Source organism: Mastigoproctus giganteus, chromosome 3, assembly GCF_048544385.1.
Source record: "Mastigoproctus giganteus isolate SK-2022 chromosome 3, ASM4854438v1, whole genome shotgun sequence".
Lineage (NCBI taxonomy): Eukaryota > Metazoa > Arthropoda > Arachnida > Uropygi > Thelyphonidae > Mastigoproctus > Mastigoproctus giganteus.
Genome location: NC_143577.1, coordinates 258,220,666 through 258,243,001, shown reverse-complemented (window position 1 = coordinate 258,243,001; position 22,336 = coordinate 258,220,666). Strand labels below are relative to the sequence as shown.

General features: G+C 42.8%; 1 protein-coding gene across 1 annotated transcript in view; it reads right to left on the bottom strand.

Annotated features, from left to right (window-relative positions):
* LOC150089100 (uncharacterized) overlaps positions 1-15,534 on the bottom strand; it is a 129,394-nt gene extending 113,860 nt beyond the window's left edge. Inside the window, exon 1 of the mRNA XM_090370410.1 lies at positions 15,448-15,534. Within this exon, the coding sequence (XP_090226536.1) occupies positions 15,448-15,499 (52 nt within the window). The 5' untranslated portion in view covers positions 15,500-15,534. The remainder of the gene's footprint in view (positions 1-15,447) is intronic.
* Positions 15,535-22,336: the final 6,802 nt, after the last annotated feature.

Here is a 22,336-nt window from a genome sequence, read left to right as displayed (position 1 = left end):
TATTAAAGAAATGTGCGACAGAGGATTGGGGATTGACGTAGAGGTCAAGCAAATACGCAGACGACATCCTGCATATTCCTCTTTCATACTCTCCTGCCCACTAAATAGTGAAGGACGGCTCTTGGACAGAAACATCTGGCCATTAGGAACGCTAGTGAAGACATACAGAGAAAGGGCTGGAAGGCCCACAATTAGGAACAGCACCGCGAACCTACGAAGAGCCCAATAGCAATCAACAGTCAACTTTTCTCTCGCAAAAGACTCGAACCGGATCATTATCTTCTTGCAAAACGTAAGAAGCATATCGAATAAGCTTCACGCACTACAAACCTTACTACTCAACTCGGAGAATGACTGCGTATGCTTAGTTGAAACATGGCTCCATAATAACAGACACCTGGACGCCCTTGCACATTCCTCCTGTTACAACTGCATCGCAAATGGAAGAGAGGGTAAAAGAGGAGGCGGTGTAATGATTCTTTTCAAGAAAGGATTTTCAGTAGTCAAAGAACTCGAGGCGCAATCTGAAAATTTCGAGGCTATCATTGCCACTCTTGGTACGGAAACGAGGAAATTGCAATTATGCGTAATATACCTACCACCGGAGCACACTAAAGAAAACAGAGCCGAGCTTCTTACGTGGCTCACCTCAAATCTGAGCACGAACACTGACACAATCATAATGGGGGACCTCAATATGCCACTACCAAAACATCGGGAGGCAAAAAGCGAGTTGGACGATACAATGAATGCTTTAAACATGATCCAATTGAAAACACCAGCAACAAGAGGAACTCAGTGCCTAGATCTCATATACTACAATACCCCAGATATAAAGTTGAGGAACAGCTACATGAAATTCACTTCGGATCACCAACCGCTCACGTGCGAAGCCACTTTAAGAAGAATCCGGGACATCCGCCAAACTGGTCCGCATCCAAAAAGCGATACAAAGATAATTTTCTCATCAAAATATATTAAAAGTGACGTCATTCTGAAACATCTGATGGCATATAATTGGCAAAACCTATACCTTTTGGGCACTGATGATGCCTTATCAGCGCTCTCACAATCACTCATGCATATGGCTGAAGAAGGAGCATCTAAGGAAATAAAATTATCAGACAGGGCAAAGCCCTGGTTCAACTCACAGTTGGAAGTAATCTTCAAAAATAAGCAAAAATTGTTCAGGAAATGGAAAAGAACTGGGCATTCAGAGAACCACACCCGGTACAAACATGAAAGAGCACGTTTCACGAAGGGGAAGAAACGGGCACACATAGATATGGCTAAAGCAAAACTAAAAAAAGGCAAAAGAATTGTCAGCAAAAAAACCTCGCGCATAAAATGACTGAGGCATCCTTTAAGGAATGGACCGAAGCCACTTTCGGAACACCCCTCAAGGAAAACCAAATTGACAGCGAAGCAAACAATAACAGGATACAAGATGTAATCAAGGGGTTTAAGGAATGTAACAATAGTAATCGGATTGTCACTAACAATGAACATCTAAAAGAAATCAGTATCAGCAGAGAGAACTTAAAAAGTGCAATCAACAGCCTCCCAAATAAAGCAACGATTGGGCCAGATAATTTCCCACTATTTATGATCAAAATCTGTAGCTGTTACATCATCGATGTTCTACTACACATATTCCAGAGAATTTTGATGGAGGAGAACTTCCCGAAGCTCTGGAAAAGTTATTTTGTAAAACCTATCCCCAAAATAAAAAACCCAAAATCTGTAAAAGACTTCAGACCAATCGCTGTCGGATGTTCTTTGCAAAAAATCTCTGAAAAAACAATCCTGCACACCATCATCGAGCATTGCTTTAAGCACAGGCCACAATACTTGCACTCAGTACTTCCGCAGAGATCGACCATCACCAATCTCATGGGGACACTGCTAAGGATCCAGCAAGCACTAAACAGCAAGCAGCAGGTGGACGTAGTCTTTTTCCATGTGGCATCCGCGTATGATAACATATCCATCCCAGCTCTCATAGTCATTCTGCGGGACTACTTTCTCATTACAGGACATGCCCTCCATTTATTAAAGAGCACTCTTCGGCGCAGACAAATTGCGGTGACAAACGAAAACATGTACGCAACGTATGAGGTTGATAAAGGTGTCCCGCAAGGAGGAGTATTGTCTGCCACACTTTTTGCCATAGCCCTCGAACCCTTCTTAGCCCAGAACAAGAAGCACTTCATCGCATACGCCGATGATATAAAATTTTTTATTACCTCAGGAGATCAGAAATCAGCTGACTACCACAACCAAGTGGCTAATACTAAAATAAAAGAACTTCAAGAGTATCTAGATTGTATCGGACTGCAGTTGAACGAAAAAAAGACGGCACAAATGACTTTCGCAAATAAAATAAAGCCAAACAAAATGGAAATATTTGTGAACGGCATCCTCGTCCAAAAGGCACAGTCACACATTGATCTTGGACTCAAGTGGGACGAAGGCCTGACCTTCCGCCCGCACTTCGCATACATCCGTAACAAAACATACGCGGCGCTTTGGGCAACCAGGCAGGAGCTCACCGGTATTAGAGACCCCGGTCTGATGAAGCAATACATCAACAGATGTGTTACTCCTATTCCCCTATACGCGGCACAAATTTGGTCTTCAGCTCCCGAATGCAAATCCCGAATGCGAATGCAGTATCAAAGCCTTTCTAGGACTCGAATACTGACTCTTGAGATGGCTGAACAGAATTTCAGCTAAGCCTTTTACCATCTCAAGAGCTATACTATACTCCAATTTAGAGGTCACACCCTGGAGACAAATAATCACGTCAAGGAACATAATTACCCTCGCTCAGCTTTTAACGGGACGACTGGACGCACCGAAAGCCCGAGAGTGGATAAAAATACCCGGCGAAAAACGAAGAAGAGTTGCAGATAAGAAACCACAACTGAAATCGGCATTTACGCAGTTAGATAGCCTCGGCAGATTCTTTCCAGCAAACACCATCCAGCTATTCAACAACCTCAACATCAATCCTGAAAAGCTCTGCAATTGCAAATCCCACAGAAAGGAAGTTCTCAGAAACTCTTACTCGCAAATACAGATGTAAGGAAACAGTTTCAGCACCTTGTTCGGCCAGACACGAGCCACTGGGCTTTAGGAAACCCGACCTCATCAAGAAATAGGTGTCAGGATTGCCCTACCTACACAACTGTAATCCCCACAGAAGAAGACGACTGCTGGAAATTTGAACTTTCAAATTTTTTATTTTACTGTATCGCGGTCATTCCTGTAGTTTCAAATGCTGTACGTTGTTTGGCTGTAAATATTTGTGTTTATGCAAATATGGTGAAACTCCCACTTGTGTTTAAGCAGAAGGTATGCTTCAATTGTCACGGTATTATGTTCTTCCCAGTTTACGGTAGTAAAAGCCTTTGCGAGTAATGAATAACTCAAATATTCCAGATAATTATAAATCAGATATTATGTATTTCATGTATTTTATAACTGTAACATAGATGTATATTTTGTAACATAGTTGTATATGTATGATCACCCTCTAGCCTGTGGCTGTAACCGGGTGTTCTCCTAAGAGAAATAAACTGATTGTAATAAATAATAATAATAATAATAATAGACAGAATACAAGAAACAGCACCGTATTCAGCAGTCACGGGCTTGAACCCCGGTCACTCAAGGCACGTGTACGTATACACCCGCGCGCCTGACCACTAGGCTACGGCGGCCTTTTTTTTTTTTGTTGATATCGTAAAAAAAATCTGTTTTCATCTGTTTACAACTTATTTTTTTTGTTGTTAGAGTTTTAGTTCGTTTCTCTGTTAAACCCCTGGAATTTTTGCTGTTATGGGCATTGCATCAGGCATACGTGGAAAATTTCCTTATTTTCGCTGATTGCAATATAGATATATTTATCATCGAGGGGTCAGGGTGGGGGGAGAAAGATGCGATAATGAATTAACTTTTCGTTCAATTACTTGCGCGAGCTGGGGAACGAGTATTGCGTGAACGTAAGATCCGGGATGTAGCACGATCAGTTGCCTCGCAGAAGCCACGTGATCGAGGACGACAAACGGAGGAACAGAAAAAGCGAGTGAAATAAAGGACGGCTCCACAACCTCTGGAGTGCACGAGAATTAGAAGTTTACGATCAAGAAAATGAGGCGTTGTACGACAGGGGCACGGGACAGGGGCATTTGCTGGAAAAGGTAATAACCGAGCTCGATTTTCGAAAACGTTGTCGCGTGGCACACGATATGAGAGAGAGAAGGAAAAACTGCGAGTGGTGCAGGGTGGGAGGATGCATTCTTCCCACCAAATAAACAGAACGCTTAAACGGGCGAAGAATGGGCTGAACGCAAGAGAGTGTCGCGCGCCACGAGCCACAATGCGTTTCTGCTTCGATAGTCTCTCTTTCTCTCCCTTCGATTGTGATGTTAATAAGCGCTTTGTTTTCCTCGTGCACCCGAACAATCACCTTCCCGGGATCTCGCCACAAAAGAAGCGAATAACTGCGATGTCGGGGGGGGGGGGGGGGGTCCAGCAGCGAGTTGTCAATTGCGCGTTTGCGTGTAGCTACGTATTTCGACGCGCGTGTTCACGTGTCATTTGCATGTTTGCCGCGTGGGCTGCAAAATCTTAAAAAAAGCCGAGCTCCTCCGCTTCAGATCGTGCGTGGTTGTTGTTTCGGCTGGCTGCAGCCCCGATTGAACTCGTACGGGTACACCCATCGTCACTCCGGGGACATTTAGTACGTGTTGTGTAGGACGGCAACTAAACGTTAGTTGAACTCCGTGTCGGTAGTAGGTGTGATGCGCACAACTGTGTGCAATGGACAGAAACGAGGTGGTGTCTGGCCAGTGAGGAGCTCGTTTGTTTGTTCGTTTGGTTGGTTTTTTTGGAGTATTAGGCCATATTGCTCAGGGGATATGCGGTGGTCATTCCCTAACCTTTCCACATTCTCTGTATTTGGTGGTGACGGGCTCGAACCCTGGTCTAATCAAGAAGCGTATGCTACGCACTGCTGCTTCTTCCCACCTGGCTACGGAGGCGCCCCAGTGAGGAGCGGCGATCGCCAAATGATGAAAACTGCGCGATTGCCAAAAGTGTTTTCTCTTATATGTTCTTCTGGATTTTATCCGTAGGGCCCCTAGTGGGGCTCTACGTTGCCCGCAAGTAATTGAACGAGTAGAGCTGATAAGAATAGTCGCCCTCCCGTCACCTACTTCCTTCAGAACATAAGAAAACGTGGCAAATAAATTACACACGCTGCACACCATGCTCTTCCTAAGAGAATTCCAGTTTAACTGAATCTTGATTGTCAGATGATAAAAACCTCGATCTATTCCTCCCCACTGTTCCCTATAATGCCCTTAGCAAATTGCAGAGCCAACAAAAGAGTGGAGGAGTCGTTATGTAATCTACTAGAAATGTACAAAATCTGCGTCGAGTAAAAGTGAGAATTTTGAGGCCTTCTGTACCATCTTCAAGCACCAGACTTGAGTTTCAGTCTTGGCTGATTACTAATCTGAACCCAGCACTCCCTACCATTATTGCTGGTGATTTCAACGTGCCACTTCCAAGGCATGCCTCGGCACTACACGACTTAACATTAAACTGCGCAGACCTGATAACACTTGATACGCCACCTACAAGAGATGGACAAGCCGTCGATCCCATCTTCCACAGTTGTAAAAACGCGGCCTTCTCAGTTTTCCTTAATGTCGGACCACGTACCGTGTGGAATCGGAACTGGGCAGTCCCGCCTCCTGCTCTGTGCGCAGTCGTGAGAAATGAACGAAAGCCCTCCTTCGGGATCAGTTAGGGGTCAACTGAAACACGCGTACTACTGTACCCTTGCTTTGACTGCTCGTTTCTTTCGTGTCGAATTCGGAAACGTTATATAATCCGGGGCCAGTTCGATTGTCTATTTATATTCAATTTTAATCAATTTTAAATTAAAATATGTTTTTTTTTCTTTCTTTCTTTTCTTAAATGCGGTTTTTATGTTTGTTTTTTCCTCTCTCTCTCTCTCTCTCTCTCTCTCTCTGTCTCTCTCTCTCTCTCTGACCCGAGTGGCCTTTCTTTTTACTTTCCCTGAAATCTCCAAAATCAAAAACCACCTCTTCAATTAAGAAGTTGTACCATCTGGTGGTTGCTGGACGAAGATCGGCTGGGTGTTGTCGAAACAATCGGCGTCTCTTTTAATTATTCCGACGACCTCCGAAAATAAATTTGGGACGTCGCCTTTCTGCAACGCCACTTTAAGCGGGGGTTCCATTTCGTCATTGCAGAAATATTTCTTTCAATCCCCCTCCCCACCTTCGGACGATAAAGTGTTTCTCCGTAGAATAACCCTGGTTAACCTTTCCCCAAAATGAGAGAGCGCGCACTTTGCGTGTACGAAAATGTCCGTCAGTGCCACAAATATGGTAATGTTCTTGTATTCCCCGTGACCCGATATAAACGGAATGTTTATTTAAATCGAGGACTCCGCCGCACGCGCATTAAAATTTCACGTCGGAATAAAATACGACCGACTGTTCGCCGAAGAAAGGGGAGAATGGGGAGGAGGAGGGGAGGGGGGGACGCGTTTTACTGAAACAGGCGAGTGCTTTACGCGGAAGGAGGGAGAATGTCCATGGGGATTCTCCACAACGTCGAACAGATGGATGTGGACTACAAAAAGTTCATAGAGGACAAATCGTACAGAAGACGAATCATCAGGGACCATTTTTCGTCTTCAACCGAGTGACTGCCATCCTCTTTTCATCGCTTTTCATGTGTCTTCATTTCACACGTTAATATTAATTTTATATGTAAAATATGTAGTTATACGTTTTATGTTTTAAGTAATTTTTCCTGTATTAGTTATTTCATGTTAAACCCCTCGCATTGTCGCTGTTGTGGGTGTTATTGCATCAGGCAATCATGTAACCAATCACTGCCTGCAATAAAGATATTAACAAGAGCCACGTTGCTGTATCACGAGGACGGGGAGGAAAACGAAATGAGCGGTGCCCCTTGAGCGAAGTTGCAGCACCACCCCCGTCACTTCACCTATCGTAATTCCATGAGACCTTTCCAGTTCGAGTCTCGTAATAGGACGTGACTCTCTGGTGGGGCCTAGGCATGCCCCACTGAAAATGGGGGGTCACCTCTCTATCCGACCCCTCTTCTTCCTATTTCATATCCCCAGTCTTCACCCTCCCCTCCCAACACTTTCTCTTGTACAGCGACTGCCCCACAGTCCAAATTTAAATCACATCAAATTTTGCCCGACCTTTTAGGCTCTCTAGAAATAGTTCTTTCAGCGTAAAACCCCACGCAGCGCTTTCTAAATGCAATTTTACTTAAACCGATAACTCCAACCTTTATTTTAGGTCCTCGTCACCGAAATCCCAGGAAAGTAAGTGGCGGGACCTGCCAGAGTATAATTAGTCTCTTGGTACACCCGGCCGGCGTCCCCGTCGCTAGGTATGGTAACGCCGGGTCCCACTGGGGGCCCGGCGGCCAACAGGCCGGATGAACAATGGGCACAACAAACTACATACCACATGACCCACACATTATTTTTAAACCTATGGCATTGACAGGGTACTGTCACTCGATACATAGAACATACGTGGAGATGGGAGAAATCCCCGGAGCCGTAGGACCCTCAACATAATAGATATATATACAATGATATATATATATGATACAATATATGAATGATACATACAATGATATATACATATAATCGTGTTAATTACAATGTTATAGGTGTGATGAACATGTATCATGTTCACAGAGCAAATCACATCACGCAACTAATCAGAAGTATTAATTGTGTCCCAGGAACCACAAGACAGCAGTCTTTTCCTGTCCAAGGAAGAACGAAAATCGCACCCACTGAAGGTAGTGCTATATCAATGGGTGTTAGCTAATCCTATATACACAGCTGCCCAAACTGGGGTACCAGCTAAAAAAAAAAAAAATAGATGGCAGGCGATATCAGTTTCAAGAGGCGATAGACATTGCAGGTGTTGGGTTGGTTCCTTGTTGTTGATATGTTGATAAACTTGAGAAGAGTTGCTTTCTTTTAGTGAAAACAGCAGAGCAGAACTGTTGTAGAGCTGAGAACGATTGAGAGTTTTCAGTCAGCGCCACTTCATTTCCTTCAGAGAAGTTGCTGACAGCAGCTTGTAGTGCAGATCTGTCATCGTGGTACAGGTTGCAGCGATACAGAATGTGCGTCCAGGTTTCCTCAGCACCACACACGCAGAGATTGGTGTCAGACAAGGCAAATTGAAATAGTTTGGAGTTGATGGATCCGTGCCCAGTAAGTATATACGATGTTGTTAGGCTAGGAGAAAACCATTGGCGGACGCTCTTGTTGAGAGGGAAGGTAACTGCAGGAACAAAAGAGTGGGTGACTTGACCAGTAGTACTGGAATCCCATCGTGATTGCCACACACTGATAAGTTCATTCCAGATTCTCCGTTTCTCGTCTTTGATGTTAGCAGTTAAGTTGCATGAGATGCCGAGAATCTCGCCGGGAACTCCGTGCTTTAGACGATAGCATAGTCCTTTGAAGATGACATGCAGGTCTAGTGGTAAGACTCCAACAAGGACCTGCAGAGCAGCAGAGGACACTGTCCTGCAGGCCCGGAGCATGGCAAGCAGCATAATCCGTTGAATGGAGATGAGCTTGGAACGGAGTTTAACATTAACGACTCTATGAAACCAGACTCCCGAAGCATATGTTGTTATTGGTACGAATACTGCTGTATAATACAGTAAGAGAGTCTTCCTGTTTAGTCCCCAGTCCGATTTGGAAATTCGGATAACTGCTGCAGTGAACTTCTTAATCTTCGAGGCGAGGTGATTAATATGAGAGGAGAAGGTTAACCTGTCATCTAAAATTACGCCAAGATGTTTTAATTCAGGAACAAAAGGGATTTGCTTTCCGTCTATCTTTACATTTGGCGGTCTTCTGTAATCTAACTTGCCCTTAAAAACCATCAGTTTTGTTTTTGTGGCAGATATTCGCAGTTTATGTATACTTGACCACTTGATTAGCTGAGAAAGAATTATATTGGCTGATTGTTCTAGTTGCAGACGCGATCGACCTGGAATTAGAAGAACCAAATCATCGGCGTAGGCGAAGGCAGAGATATTATCAGGTTTTTGCGTGAGCCAGCTGTCCAGAACTATGTTCCAGAAGAGGGGCCCCAGAACTGATCCCTGGGGGCATCCTCTTGAGATGGTCCTTGAGAGAGACTGCTGTTTCGAGATTACTTGGATGAGTCTATTTTGGAAGTAGCTTCTAATAACTTGGAATAGTTGCTGAGAGCACTTGGCTTTGGTAAGACGATTGAGAGCGCTCTCCCACCAGAGGGAATCGAAAGCTCCCTCGAAGTCAATGAATATGGCCATTTCATATTTAGCCCTCGAAGCTGATATGTGGTTAACTAAAGAGACCAAGGCGTCTTCACAGGATTTTCCCTTCTTAAAGCCAAATTGGGATGGAGACATTAAGTTTTGACCTTCAATTAAATCTGCTACTCTGGGTGCTAACAGTCTTTCAAATAGTTTGCCAAGGTTTGCCAAAAGAGAGATGGGTCTGTATGCTTTGGGATCAGATTTATTTTTGTCCGGCTTGTGAATAATTTTTATCAGAGCTACCTTCCAGAGATTTGGAAATATCCCCTCAGTAAGACATTTGTTGTACATTGTTAGAAGTATTTCTGGAAAGATTTCAGCAAATTTGATGATTACAGCATTTTCCACAAGATCTAAACCCGGACATTTATGGATATTTATTTTGCTTAGGGCCAGCTTTAGCTCGGGAAGAGTGAAGAGATCTGTTGCATATGAGGAGTGGTAGGTTGAGTTACTATTCCTGATAGATATTTGTTCTGGAGTTTCTGTGGTGAGATCGTCCAGGGGAAGCAAGCGTTCCAGGATGGCGTTAACTGAGTCATTCCAGTTAGTGGTTTCTGTGTTGTTGTTCACTACTGTGTTGTACACTTCATGAGAGTGATACTTGTTTTTGCTAATTTTATATAATAGACCCCAGGGATCAGAATTTCCTGTGGAGTGAACTAAGTGTTGCCAGGAGGCAAGTTTTTGTTTTGCAATTGTATTTACGTATTCGTTCCGCTGGCCTTTATAGATATTTTTTAGTCTGGTGACTTCTGGTTCAGGCCAGTACCTTCTCCGTTGAAAGTCTCTGCGTGCTTTGTGTACTTTTTTGCGCAGAGTGGAAAGTTCAGCTGTCCACCACGGAACTGTAGTATGCTTGCTAATTTTCTTCTTAGCGGAGCGTTCTGTAGCACGAAGTAAGGCAGCCTGTACAAAGAACGCATATTCTGAGGCATTGAACTGGTTCAAAGACCGGCGAGTGTCAACGTTAAAATCCTGGTGAATTGAAGACATAAATAAAGGCCATTTGATGGTTTTGATAGAAAATCTTCTGAGATCTTTTGGAGGGGGAGAAGGAGGGGGACCTGTAGTATTTGGAAGGAGAGATACCTTAAAAGTGATTGCTCGGTGGTCACTGTTTGTGTAGTCAGTATGTATGGTCCAGTCAGAGATCCTCGAGGACATGGCGGACATTGAAATGGTTAAATCAATGTTTGATTCTCTGTGGACGTTTGAGAAGGTATGCGGTCCACAGGGCGGACAGAAAAAGAAAGAAAAACTTTGAAGCGCGAGACTGTTTTGTGCGTGTCAGCCACTTGGCCACCAGGGAGCACCGAACACCGGAGTAGCTGCTGCTTGGTGCCCGTCCGTAGGCATTTCGAACCGGACCTGGGTCTACTCTCTCCGTTGAGCGGCGCTTGCAGCGCTCAAAATCCCTCACCAACCGGAGGTAGTGCAATACCTGTGGGTGCATCAATCTCACTCTGCGGTGGCCCAAACTGGGAGCCAAAAAAAAAAAAAAAAAAAACCTACTGGTAACTGCCTGGGAACGCAGACCACAGAAACAGTGAGATGCAACACCGGAGAGCCAAAGATCTGACACAGCCCACAGTTTTCATCAGTTACCAATCTGTATTCCTGTGCAACAACTAATTATGGATAACTTCGAGAAGAGGACTGCAAGATGATCAATGAACAAAACACACCTGGAGACATTTGTGCGCATTTACTTTTTTCTCTTATTTCCATTCGAAATTTATACTCGAAAAAGTTTTTGCTTTGTAGCCGTGCAATGATGATGCTTCTTAGCTGCACCCTTCTTAACGCGGTTCTTTTACCCGAATTGTCGACAACGACCTGTCCATTATCTTCTGTCACCTCTGCAACGCAACTCGCGAGCGTTACTCTTTCCAAACTATACTGAACACGTCCAAAAAGCACGCGCGACCACGGTTCTTCCTCTCCACACGAGCAAAGAGGATCGGGCTCTAATCCACGAATGAACAGCTTGGCTCGAAGTTAGCCCTGTCCAGCGAGCGAGTTTGTAGTAGACACAGCTGGAAAACACCGCGACAAAGAAAGAGCGTTAAATGTCCACTGGAGGAATAATTTCACCACTCAAGCTCCAGGTCCAGCAGGTTTGCCAGATGTCACTCGGTCCATCCAAACGCGAAGTTTTCTTCCTTGAAATTATTTGTAGGATCCGTAGTGATGTGGATAAGATTGGTAGACAAACACTTCTTCGGTGTCCACACCGTGCCACGATAAACATGTTTATATCTCCACGGGGAACTTCGAAATAAACAATTTTCTGCAGTCCACGAAGAAATTCAGTTGGAAGTGCGCAATACACGAGGCACTTTGCAAGTCCATCAATGGGCTACCAATCAGTCAGCTAGGAATAAGATCAGACGTCGATATCTTCGCGACCCCACAGTCCCAAAAGCTAAACCTAACACCTGTCAACTCTCCCCCCACTTATATCTTCAGGAAACACGCATCGATTATAACGCGGGTGGCATAAAACGCGCAAAATAAATGGAACACGAGGAGCGCCTTTCAACCCACTTAAGTTAAAGCCGGACGAGTCCAATGTTCGCAATGAAGGGGTCCGGACTTTTTTAGCGATTAAAACGTATGGCCCACACGCGACTGCCTACCCCGTTACGCGGCTGCCGATTCCTTATTTATTATTTGTTTCGCTTCGTGCCGCAGTGCCGTACCACATCGTACGTCAGAAAACTACGAAGAGACGTCACCGCGGCGAAGAAAACGGATCCGACATTCATTTATTCGCACGTTCGTCGTCGCAACACGGAAAACCATCGGGAGCTGTTCGTTAGGGTCCGTCCGCCCCAGGGAAGCGGCTCGTTTATTCGGGCGCCCCTCAGAAATTAAAACCCTTCGTTTTCGCGCAATCTGAGGTGGGGGCGGTCTCGCTTCAAACCCGCGTTTGGTCGCTAAACCAAATGAAATACGAACTCTTCGGCCAAATGAATTTGTTCCAAGCGCAACCATCGCTTTAACGTGGGAGGAAATCTATTTGAGGAGTGGACGCGCATCTCCATATTCCACCTGAGAAACCTCAACCCTGCCTAGTCGAACCCGGAAAACCCTGACTGCTCCGGATGATATAACAGTTACTCAGCGACAGCTCATTTTAAGGTGATTGACGGCGACCTCTACAAGTTTGCCAAGGATCGGAAGTACGAGACAGATCCTGATGGCCTCACCTCAACCAGTGAAACCGCGCATCAACGTAAACTAATTCCTCTTTAATATTTTGTGAATAATGGCAAAAGCATCAAAATATCTTCATGAATAAATTGAAAATAATTCCCGGAACTTATTCTGTTGTTGGCTGTGGGGGATGAACGCGAATCTCGACGTGGGCCTCGTCCACGAGGCCTTTGTAAAGCCCCTGGCATCGTTGCCGAGAAGGATAAATTGTATACAATAATATATATGGGGGTGGCCAACTTAATCGACGCGTATCGAAAAATGTTGTTTATAAATTTAAAATTGAATACAATTCGGAATTCTTATTTTAAATTCGTACGTATTTAAATTTTTAATTTACGCGAAGTTTGTGTCATCTGCCAAGGTTTCAAAATCGGGGATGTACCGAGATAAGACCAACCGGAAAGAATCTTCTGTACGCAAGTCCGTAAGATTAGAGGATTCTTCGTCTTTTTTTTTTTTTTTTTTGTTTCAAATACGAAAAGGTCGATTCACATGGAAATCTGAAACCAAAACAGGAATTTTAAAATTCACCGTAGTTTTTTACATTTGGGTACTTCTCTCGGCAAACATATTTCCAAAAGTCATCTTCTAGTGATCTTCTTCTTCTTCTTCTTTTCTTCTAGTGATCTTCTTCTTCTTCTTCTTTTCTTCTAGTGATCTTCTTCTTCTTTTCTTCTAGTGATCTTCTTCTTCTTCTTCTCTTAGGAAGATATCGTTTCGTAATAATTTCATTTTCAAGCAATATTTTCTCAGTGTGAAAAATCTGAGCGTTTTTTTCTGCAATTTGTTTCGTATCTAAGTGGACATAAAATGGATAAGAAATATATCGAACGATGTCTTCGATTGTCTTAAAATCACCGATTCTCGTTTCAAAATCGTCCGCAACATTCTCAATTTCAGAAACATATTTCTCACTATTAACTTCAAAAACGGGATATTTTTGCCAATGATCTTGCCTATTTGCAAAATGGTCGAATTGTTTTTCTTTGAGATCCTTAGTCATTGCCAAAAATTGGCAATGACTAAGGATTTTGCCAAAAATCGGCAATGACTAAGGATTGCCAAAAATTGGCAATGACTAAAATTGGCAATGACTAATTGGCATTGACAAAAATTGGCAATGACACAACCACTCCGTATCTTGCAGCTGTTGATAATCATCTGACATCTGTTGTAAAGAAAAAGAAAAGGACACACCACTAACCAATAATAAACGGATTTAATAATAATAATAATAATATGATCACGCAATTTTTTGCTCACATTTTTACTCATTTTTTCGAGGCTTCGCATTTCGAGATAATTGCGGATCTTGAAGGGCACTTTTAATTCCACTTTTGTTCTTAAAATTTTCAAAAAGAGAATCTCTTATTTCTAAAAATGCGTCTTTGATGAATTCTCCATCAGAAAATGGTCAATTTAAAGTGAGATGACCCACTTTAAATGATGCCGCTTTTTTAAATTGTAAATTAGGTGTCGCGAAGACATTTTGTTGAGCGAATAATCTGGGTTTAAGTTCTTTTAATTTATTTCTTCTAACGTCACTATTAGGCGGGAAATCAGATTGGTATTTACCGCGGAATTTCCTTTTTCTAAATTTCCTAAACATTTCCTTCTTGGGTGTAGCCACGGAAGCATTGCAAACCAAACAGCAACATTTATCTTTCACCATCACAAAACAGTATTGTAGGTCCCACTCTTGACGAAAAGGATACGTTTCACCCTTTTTCGTAGTATTCATTTTAAATCAAAAGGTATTAAATTATTTTAAATTAAATAAGCGCTGTCCAGTTATTAGTAGTAACTTCGTGAATTCTCAGTAGAGGGACCTAGCGGCTGGGCGGCAACAAGAGTGGTCACGTGGTTCAACGCATTTGTAATAAGCGTACGCAGTGGGGCGCGCAATAATAATAACAACATTGAGATTTTGACTAATCTATTTTTTATGTACGTTCGAAATTCGTCGTGATCGACCGAAGTTAAAGCCGCGATCGATTCGTTGGCCACCCCTGATATTTATATAAATGTTCAAAGAAGCTACTGAGGACCCTGACTGCGTACCACTGTTTTTAGTTAAGGAGCGCATCTCATCCTTAGCGTCTTGAGGAAGATTCAGAAGACAGGCGCCATACCTGAACCCAGCAAATCTTATTATGTCGGAACTCATCCCTAAAATCGGAAACCCCAAAAATACTCCAAAAGACTTCTTTTCGAAAACCTAATGCACGCAGTAATTATCGATCAGCAGTGTTTTTGTTAACCGACCACCCTACCCTACCTCCACACAGTCGTACACCACAGGTGGATCCCGTATAACAGGATCCTACACTCGAACACCTTCTGCGTCGATCCAAATAAGTTGGGAGAAAAGAGGACCTCCAGAAAAGCCAAACTGTGGACCAACGAAATGTGACCAACCACAAGAACTCTTCAGACTGTCAGCTTTTTTGTAATTTTATATGACGAGAGAAAGGAAATTATGATTTTAATCTCATTTTTAATACCGAAAATTTCTATAAAACTGTATTTAAAATATTACATTTCTACACCCTCCTACCCCAAAAAGCTTATTGTCGGGGGTCGCCATGAAAACACCAAACGTATTGAGAAACTCGACCGCATCGCTGAAATAGAAGACCAAATGCCTTCGCACATCCGCGTGCACTTCGCTGCACGAGACATCGACGATATTCGGAGAAAACACAATCGGGACCCACGGAGGTCCTGGAGCTCAGAGGAGCTCCGAGATCCCCGTGACCCCCAGGAGAACGCTGGAAGAAATAAGGGGTTGTCACTTACCGCAAATCGTAAACGTTAGAACGCACACCAGAACGCAGCACCTCGTGTCCATACAACGACGTCACGTGCACGATCCTTTCCCCTCATCTCCAGCGCGAGTGTGGCGCGGGACGGACGCGGGATTTCACTTTCGTTGCCGGTCGATAGCGAACGAGTTCACTGCGGACGGAGAGGGGGGTGACGTCGCCAAGAGATGCACTTGTAGCTCGTCAGTGTTCACCTCGCAGGCGCTCCCACGGCTCGTGAGGTTAACCACAAAGCCGCGTGGGCTGGGCGGCCACTCGAGGGACCTTCGAACCCTCCTCGTCTCTTAGGGAAAACGCCGGCGAAGAACAAAAAGTAAGCGCACGTGCGGAACGAACGCACCTCAAGAAAATGGGGTTTCCCTTCGGAGTTCGGTTCGGGCGCCGACGAGGGGGGGGAGACAAAAGTAGACGTCGCTGCAGCGTGCGCGGTGCGAGGGATTGGCCGCGCGGTTCCATTCCGAGAATGCGCTCAATCGGAACTTTTCACGAAATAACTTCTTCCGAGATGGAAAGGTGTGGACGACAGCAGCGCCCTCTGGATCAGACGAGTTACGCGAGATTCCAAATAAGGCGAGGCGGTCCGAGAAACACACGAGGTTGGAAAAATATTAGAGGACACTTTGGAAGTTATTATTATTATTATTATCTGTTTATTTCCATAAGGAAACCACCCCGGGACGGCAAAGTGCCAGGAGGGTGCTAAATACATATCAGGGTACGAGATACTACGTGCAGTGGGTTACATATACTGAACACGTAGTCTCGTCCCGAAATATTATATTTTATATTTAAACATAAATTTATATACTGTACACATTTTATGTTTAATATATTACACATTAATGATTGTGTACATCCATTATACAAATCTTATATTTACAATTCACTAATAAAGTATATTTTTACAGTCAACAAATTATTATTGTTCTTAAAGCAGAAATTTTCTCTTTTACTCTCAATTCTTTGGTACTTTGCAGCCGATTCATATTTCGGTAAGTCTGTACGAATTCTGGAAGATCTCTTTCCGGTATGCTGCATCCTCACACAGTTTTTCGGCATCTTTGTGCATCTTTGGAGAATACTTTTGCTGCATTTGATGGGAAGAATCTTTGCAGGCTACTAAGATTGTTCAGGACTGGACGCAGTGGATTATTTTCTTCTCCGCAACGTCTAGCAGTGGCACGCGGTTTGACTAGAATAATATCCAGGACTGGAGCATCCACTCTGCCTGTGAGGATTTGTGCGAGAGTGTGTATGTTCCTGTTAATAGACGAACGATTACTGCAAGTGGCGGAATCCTCTCTCTTAAACCCCTTAACAGAGCTTGGGGGTAAGGAGGGGTGGGGGAACGAATTATAAGACAGGAAGCGATACAGAACGTCGCGCAGTAACGAAACACGAAGCGAGCAACTGAACTGAAGTGAACACGATTGTGAGTTATGAGGTCATGATGAAAATATATAATGTCTTTATTGCAACCAGTGATTGGTTCCATGATTGCCTGATGCAATAATACCCACAACAGCGACAGTGCTAGGGGTTTAACATGCAATAAACTAATACAACAAAAATTACACTTAAAACATATATTAGGACGTAAAACGTATAATGACATATTTTACAAAATCTCTCACCTATACTGAGCCTCCACGCCACAGACTGCAGAGAGGGGAGACCTCTCAAGGGTTTGGGGGAATCCTCCAATTGCACATCTGCCAAAAAATTTACTTCACCCGCTATCATTTTAATTGACACAAGCAAGCGGAGGGCAAATATCCCTTTGGAGACATTTCTGAAATTTAGAAGTTGGGTGATATCTGAAATTTGTGTGAGTGGTGGCAGTTTATGCTTGAAGAGGACCCACCGAAGAAGCCAGTACTCATCAGATGCAATGGTTTTTAATGTGGTTTTCGTTGCCGACGAAGCCCAGATTTCTGACCCGTAGGTGATGGCTGACTGCAGAAACCGGTATATGTATTGGAGCGTGTACTCAGGCTCTGTGATATGAAGGAGGTGTTGTTTGGCAAGCCATCTTGCTCTGCAGACCTTGTTGTGAATGTCTCCAACATGATGTTTGAAACTGAGTTTAGGGTCGAATATAACGCCGAGATCTTTTTGTTTGATGACTTGGGGTGATGGGTGTTCCATGGATTGCCAGGCTTAGTTGCGTTGGGTTTGTTTTCAGGGAAAATACCATTTGTGCAGATTTTTTTGGATTTATCTTAAGAGAGAACTGTGCCAAGTATGTAATCAGATTCTTGAGGCTGTTGGTAATGTTTCCAGAAACAGAATCAGGTCGGGTGGTCCCGTTGATCCGATAGAGGAGCTTCAAGTCGTCTGCATAACTGATAAATTCTGTTGGCTGACACAGGAATGGGTGGATGGCAGCCGTAAAGAGGAGCCCTGAGAAAACTCCGCCCTGCGTTACACCTACACAAACTTTCCTTGTGAAAGGTTTTTTATTCACAGTCAAGTGAAGGACCCTGGTCGTAAGTAGCGACTTCAAGAATTCCAGTATATTGCCTCTTATCTGGTATCCGTCCTCACAAATTTGCAGGAGGGGTGGATATCTATGCTGTCGAATGCGGACTGGTTACCCAGATAAACAATTGCCATCTCAACTCTATTTTGTAGAGGCCCCAGGATGGTGTTCGTGGTTTCCAGCAGGTTGGTAATGGTGGACCTGCGTTTCAAGGAACAGTAAATAAATAATGATCACACAGCAGAATCTGGTTGGTTAGGATGGGAAGAAAGCACTTCTCCATGACTTTGAGGAGACATGAGGCTTTCATTATTGGCCTGAATTCTGAAATTGATGTCGCTCCTTGTGTTTTGGGGATTGGTTGGACAACTCCTCTGACCGTTTGGTCGTCCCGGAGTATAAACAGAAAATTTATTTATTTATATTGATTCCAGGCTGTTGGGAAACTTTGCGTTGAGATTAAATTCCATTAAAGATACCTAGGACTGCATCAATGATGAAAACACTAACGCTCTTAAGAATGAATTGTGGGTACCCCATCATTTCCACTGCAAGACGCTGGTGGGATATCATTGTGTGTGGGGGGGAAATGAAAGTCCTTAATAAATATACATATGTCTTTACTCTTCTTTAAATTTTATTTTGAATACTTTAATAATAATGCTTTATTAAATATTCCTTATTTGTTCTGTTCCCTTATAACTATATAGACCTCTATTCCTTACACCCGCACGTACACATCTGACTTTGCTTCACAGGAGAATTCCAGATTCGAGGGAACTTCTCAATTGTGTATTAATTCCCTTCGGAAAGGCTGAGTGTTCAGGAATAACAAACTCACAAATTAATAAACAACAAAGTTTATTTACATACATATATACAATTGAATAAAAAAACATGTAATATGCATACAAAGTTAAATCAAGGATACCTTGCATAAATTATTCTTATATTAACAATCAATATGCTATTTTCATCATTATACTCTGTGTTCTCACCATTCTGTTACAATACACTGAAGACCAATCTTAACTTTCCTAAAGTCTCTATTTGTTATTAGTCTTTCAGATGAACCAACAAATCATCATCAATAAAAACACTATATTCAATTATCTATCCTTAAAACATATTCAAAGTTTCTCATATAATTCAATTATCTATCCTTAAAACATATTCAAAGTTTCTTATATAATTCAATTATGTGTCCTTCAAAACATAATCAAAACTTCTCATATAAACCTTACTACCCTTCTAACATATTATAATCATTTGAACAACAATTTAATCTATTACTCATCCTTCGTTTTTCTTGCATTTTACAATAACCTTTTTTAATTAATTAAACTCTGTTAGTACATATATATAATTTACTTCAGAGATAATTTATCTATCATTTTACTTCTAGTGCTACCTTTTTTTTAACATAATAACTCTATACTGTTTCACTAACAGTCCTTGTTAACTTACAGTACTTACTATATTCTCACCTACTTCTATCTGTTTTCTTTCCCTTCCGGGGAGGTTTCAACCTTCCATTTTTGGCTCTCTGAGGATCTCCTTCATCTGCTACACCTGAATTTGCTACAGATAATTTTTAGGAACTCTTGGCTGCATGGGACTGGCGTTCTTTCTCCACCTTATTCGGGCTACTTCTATCTTTTCCATTCGCTGCTTCCTTCCTTCTCCTCGAGCTACTAATTCCGCATTTTCGATCCTTCTCTCGAGCTACTGATTCTGCGGATTTCGCTCCCTTTCTCTCCACCTTATTAAAACCTTTCACAAGGAAAAAAGGAGCGTTTTTGCGCTCCACCTATTAAGAACTCTTTCAAGAAGAAAACTTCCCCAGGGCACTACCCTTCTCTTTTCCCACCACGACCAAACACTCCACTGTTAACTGACACATATTTCCTATCACAACAGAACCCTCAACTGTCCATGTTACTAATTCATTTTACTTATATCGACAAAAATCTCGACTGCTGTGTCCGCTGACTATTTCATTTTCCCTAGCACCAACAAAAAACTCAACTTAGAATCCCACTAACCCATTTTCATAAACACCCACATGAATCTCAACTTTGGGTTCTGTCCCCTCTCTCCCTGTTCACTCTCTTTTTTTCATCTCAATTACGTACCGCCCCTTTGTGTCCAGTACTCCCTTGTTCTGAGTCTTAACCAATCTTTCTCATTTTATCAACTTCCACTCTGTCCTAATTCGCCCATGTTATCTTTTCCCAAGCTTTCTGTTTATTGCTCGATCTAACTTCTTATTTTAAGAAGTTTGTAAAATTCCTCAGGCTGTCTGTACCTTTGAAGTCAGCCGCTTATAGTTATACTTTAGCAGACTAATTTCCCACGATCTATAAAACTTGCCATCACCGACAGCCAGTCGCCGGCCTTAAATCTAATTCCCAGCATTTGTCCCGTATTTACTTCCTATCTCTTCTCCAGGTGTCACCGATTAACGAAATGTCCCGACAGTAGCATGGTCCACCACACCCTTGTTTTCCAGAGTTAACACCTACTAATAGCAGTTGCTACTGTTTCTATTGTTTTGGTTTGTCTGTGTGAGCTGGGAGTCGAGTTTACCCAGGTTGCTAATAGCCTTTTCACTTACCACTCCCCTACTATAAACGTTGTCTAATTTAATCCCTTGCGAGTGACCTTAGTATTGACTAGTAAGGTTTCGCTCCCCCATATTGCTATATTATAAGTTTTACTTTAAATTAATCTCACTTTTCTATAAAATAATATATTTGTAAGATTTTACATCTTACAATTGACGGCCTGGATAAGCTCTCTTTTTGTGGTGATGATGGAAGCGAGGACATCTTGCTGACAACTGTTGTGAATGCTCTTGACGTCTGATGCTGACTTTGGCTTAAATCTTCTTCTGATGTAATCTAGCCATTCGATTGGATTAACTTGTTCTGAGAATTCATCATGCTTTGCCTTAAACTGTGCCTTCCCGATCTTGATTGTTTTGTCGATGTAGGCTTTAATGGCTTCAGATTTGCTTCTATTGAACTGGGCACGGGCTCTTCAGTATACAATCCTGTCTTGTGGGTCCGATTTTGCTTTCCATTTTGAATGTAGTATTTGTTTATTCTGAAATTTAAGGCTGAGCTCTTGGGTCCAACATGCTTTGCTCCGACAAGAGATTGAAACTGTTTTTGAAGATGCAGTTCGATCAATAGACTGCAGCCAGCAGGTAAGAAATTATCACATTGGTTTCACACATTGGTTTAGGGCTTCCCAAGGAAAAATGGATGCTGTGAAGCAGCATTTCTCTGGATTGAGGAGAGAAGGGCTAATCACTGTCTTAACTGGTGTCTGATATTGCCGGGATGTCCTGGAAGTGATCGGAAGAATGAGGGCTACTGGTAGAGGGTCTGACATAAAGGCTGTTTCAAGTTGGCTGTCAACGGTGAGGGTGTCTGTTGCAAATATTAGGTCTAACAGGTTAGCGTATAAAATTATGATTAGGGGAAAAATTCTGGAGGTTCAGATCTACTGCAGCCAGATTAGAAGATAACAATCTGCAAAGACTGTGTTGGCCTGAGCAAATATTAAAGTCTCCACACACAAGTAATGTTGCTTTGGGGGTGGCATTGATTAATTATTCAGTTGGAGATGTAAAGTGTTCTTTACTGTGGGAGGGGGGATGTAGACTGTGCACACGTCAAGTCTGTGGCCTTGAATGCTGAGTGAAGCTCTTGCAGCTTCAAACAGTTCTATTTTTAGAGTGGCTTAGCTAGTCAGTGAGAATTTTTGTGTGTTGAAGAGAATGCCTGGTGTAGGTATTCCCTGGAGGCAAAAATTCCCGAGAAGCAAAGCGGGTTGAGAGAACTCGAGGTGTTCTTCTTCATTGGGGGACAGCTATGTCTCTGTGATACAAACGATGTCATACAGCCTTGACAAGAGAAGACTTTCCATTGTCTGAAGTTTATTTCTCAGACTTCTAGCGTTTTGATAGAAAATTGTGCACATTAAAGAAGTTTAGATGTATGCCCTTATTGCAGCTCTGATGGCCTTCATCAATCGTCTATGGTTCGTTCTGGAGGTAGTTCTCACCTCAATCTTCATATGTCTTCCCTCAAGCGTTAGTGGCGGGCGATCATGTCGCTGGCAAGCTTCTGTGACAGTGTTTGAACCTTTAAGAAGGTCCTGTTCAGTATAACTGGAATGTTCCTCCCCAAACTTAGACTTAATGGCGGGTCTGAATCAGGTTTTCCTTTCATTATTTGTCGTTTCAATCCGTTGGGGATACTGCATCCAGGTAGAGGTCCACTTTGTAGTTTAGAAGTGTTTCACTAGTGCCCCTGCAGGCCAAGATGATGCAAGGCTGTTTCAGGAGGGTCTACTGTAGATTTCTAGAATC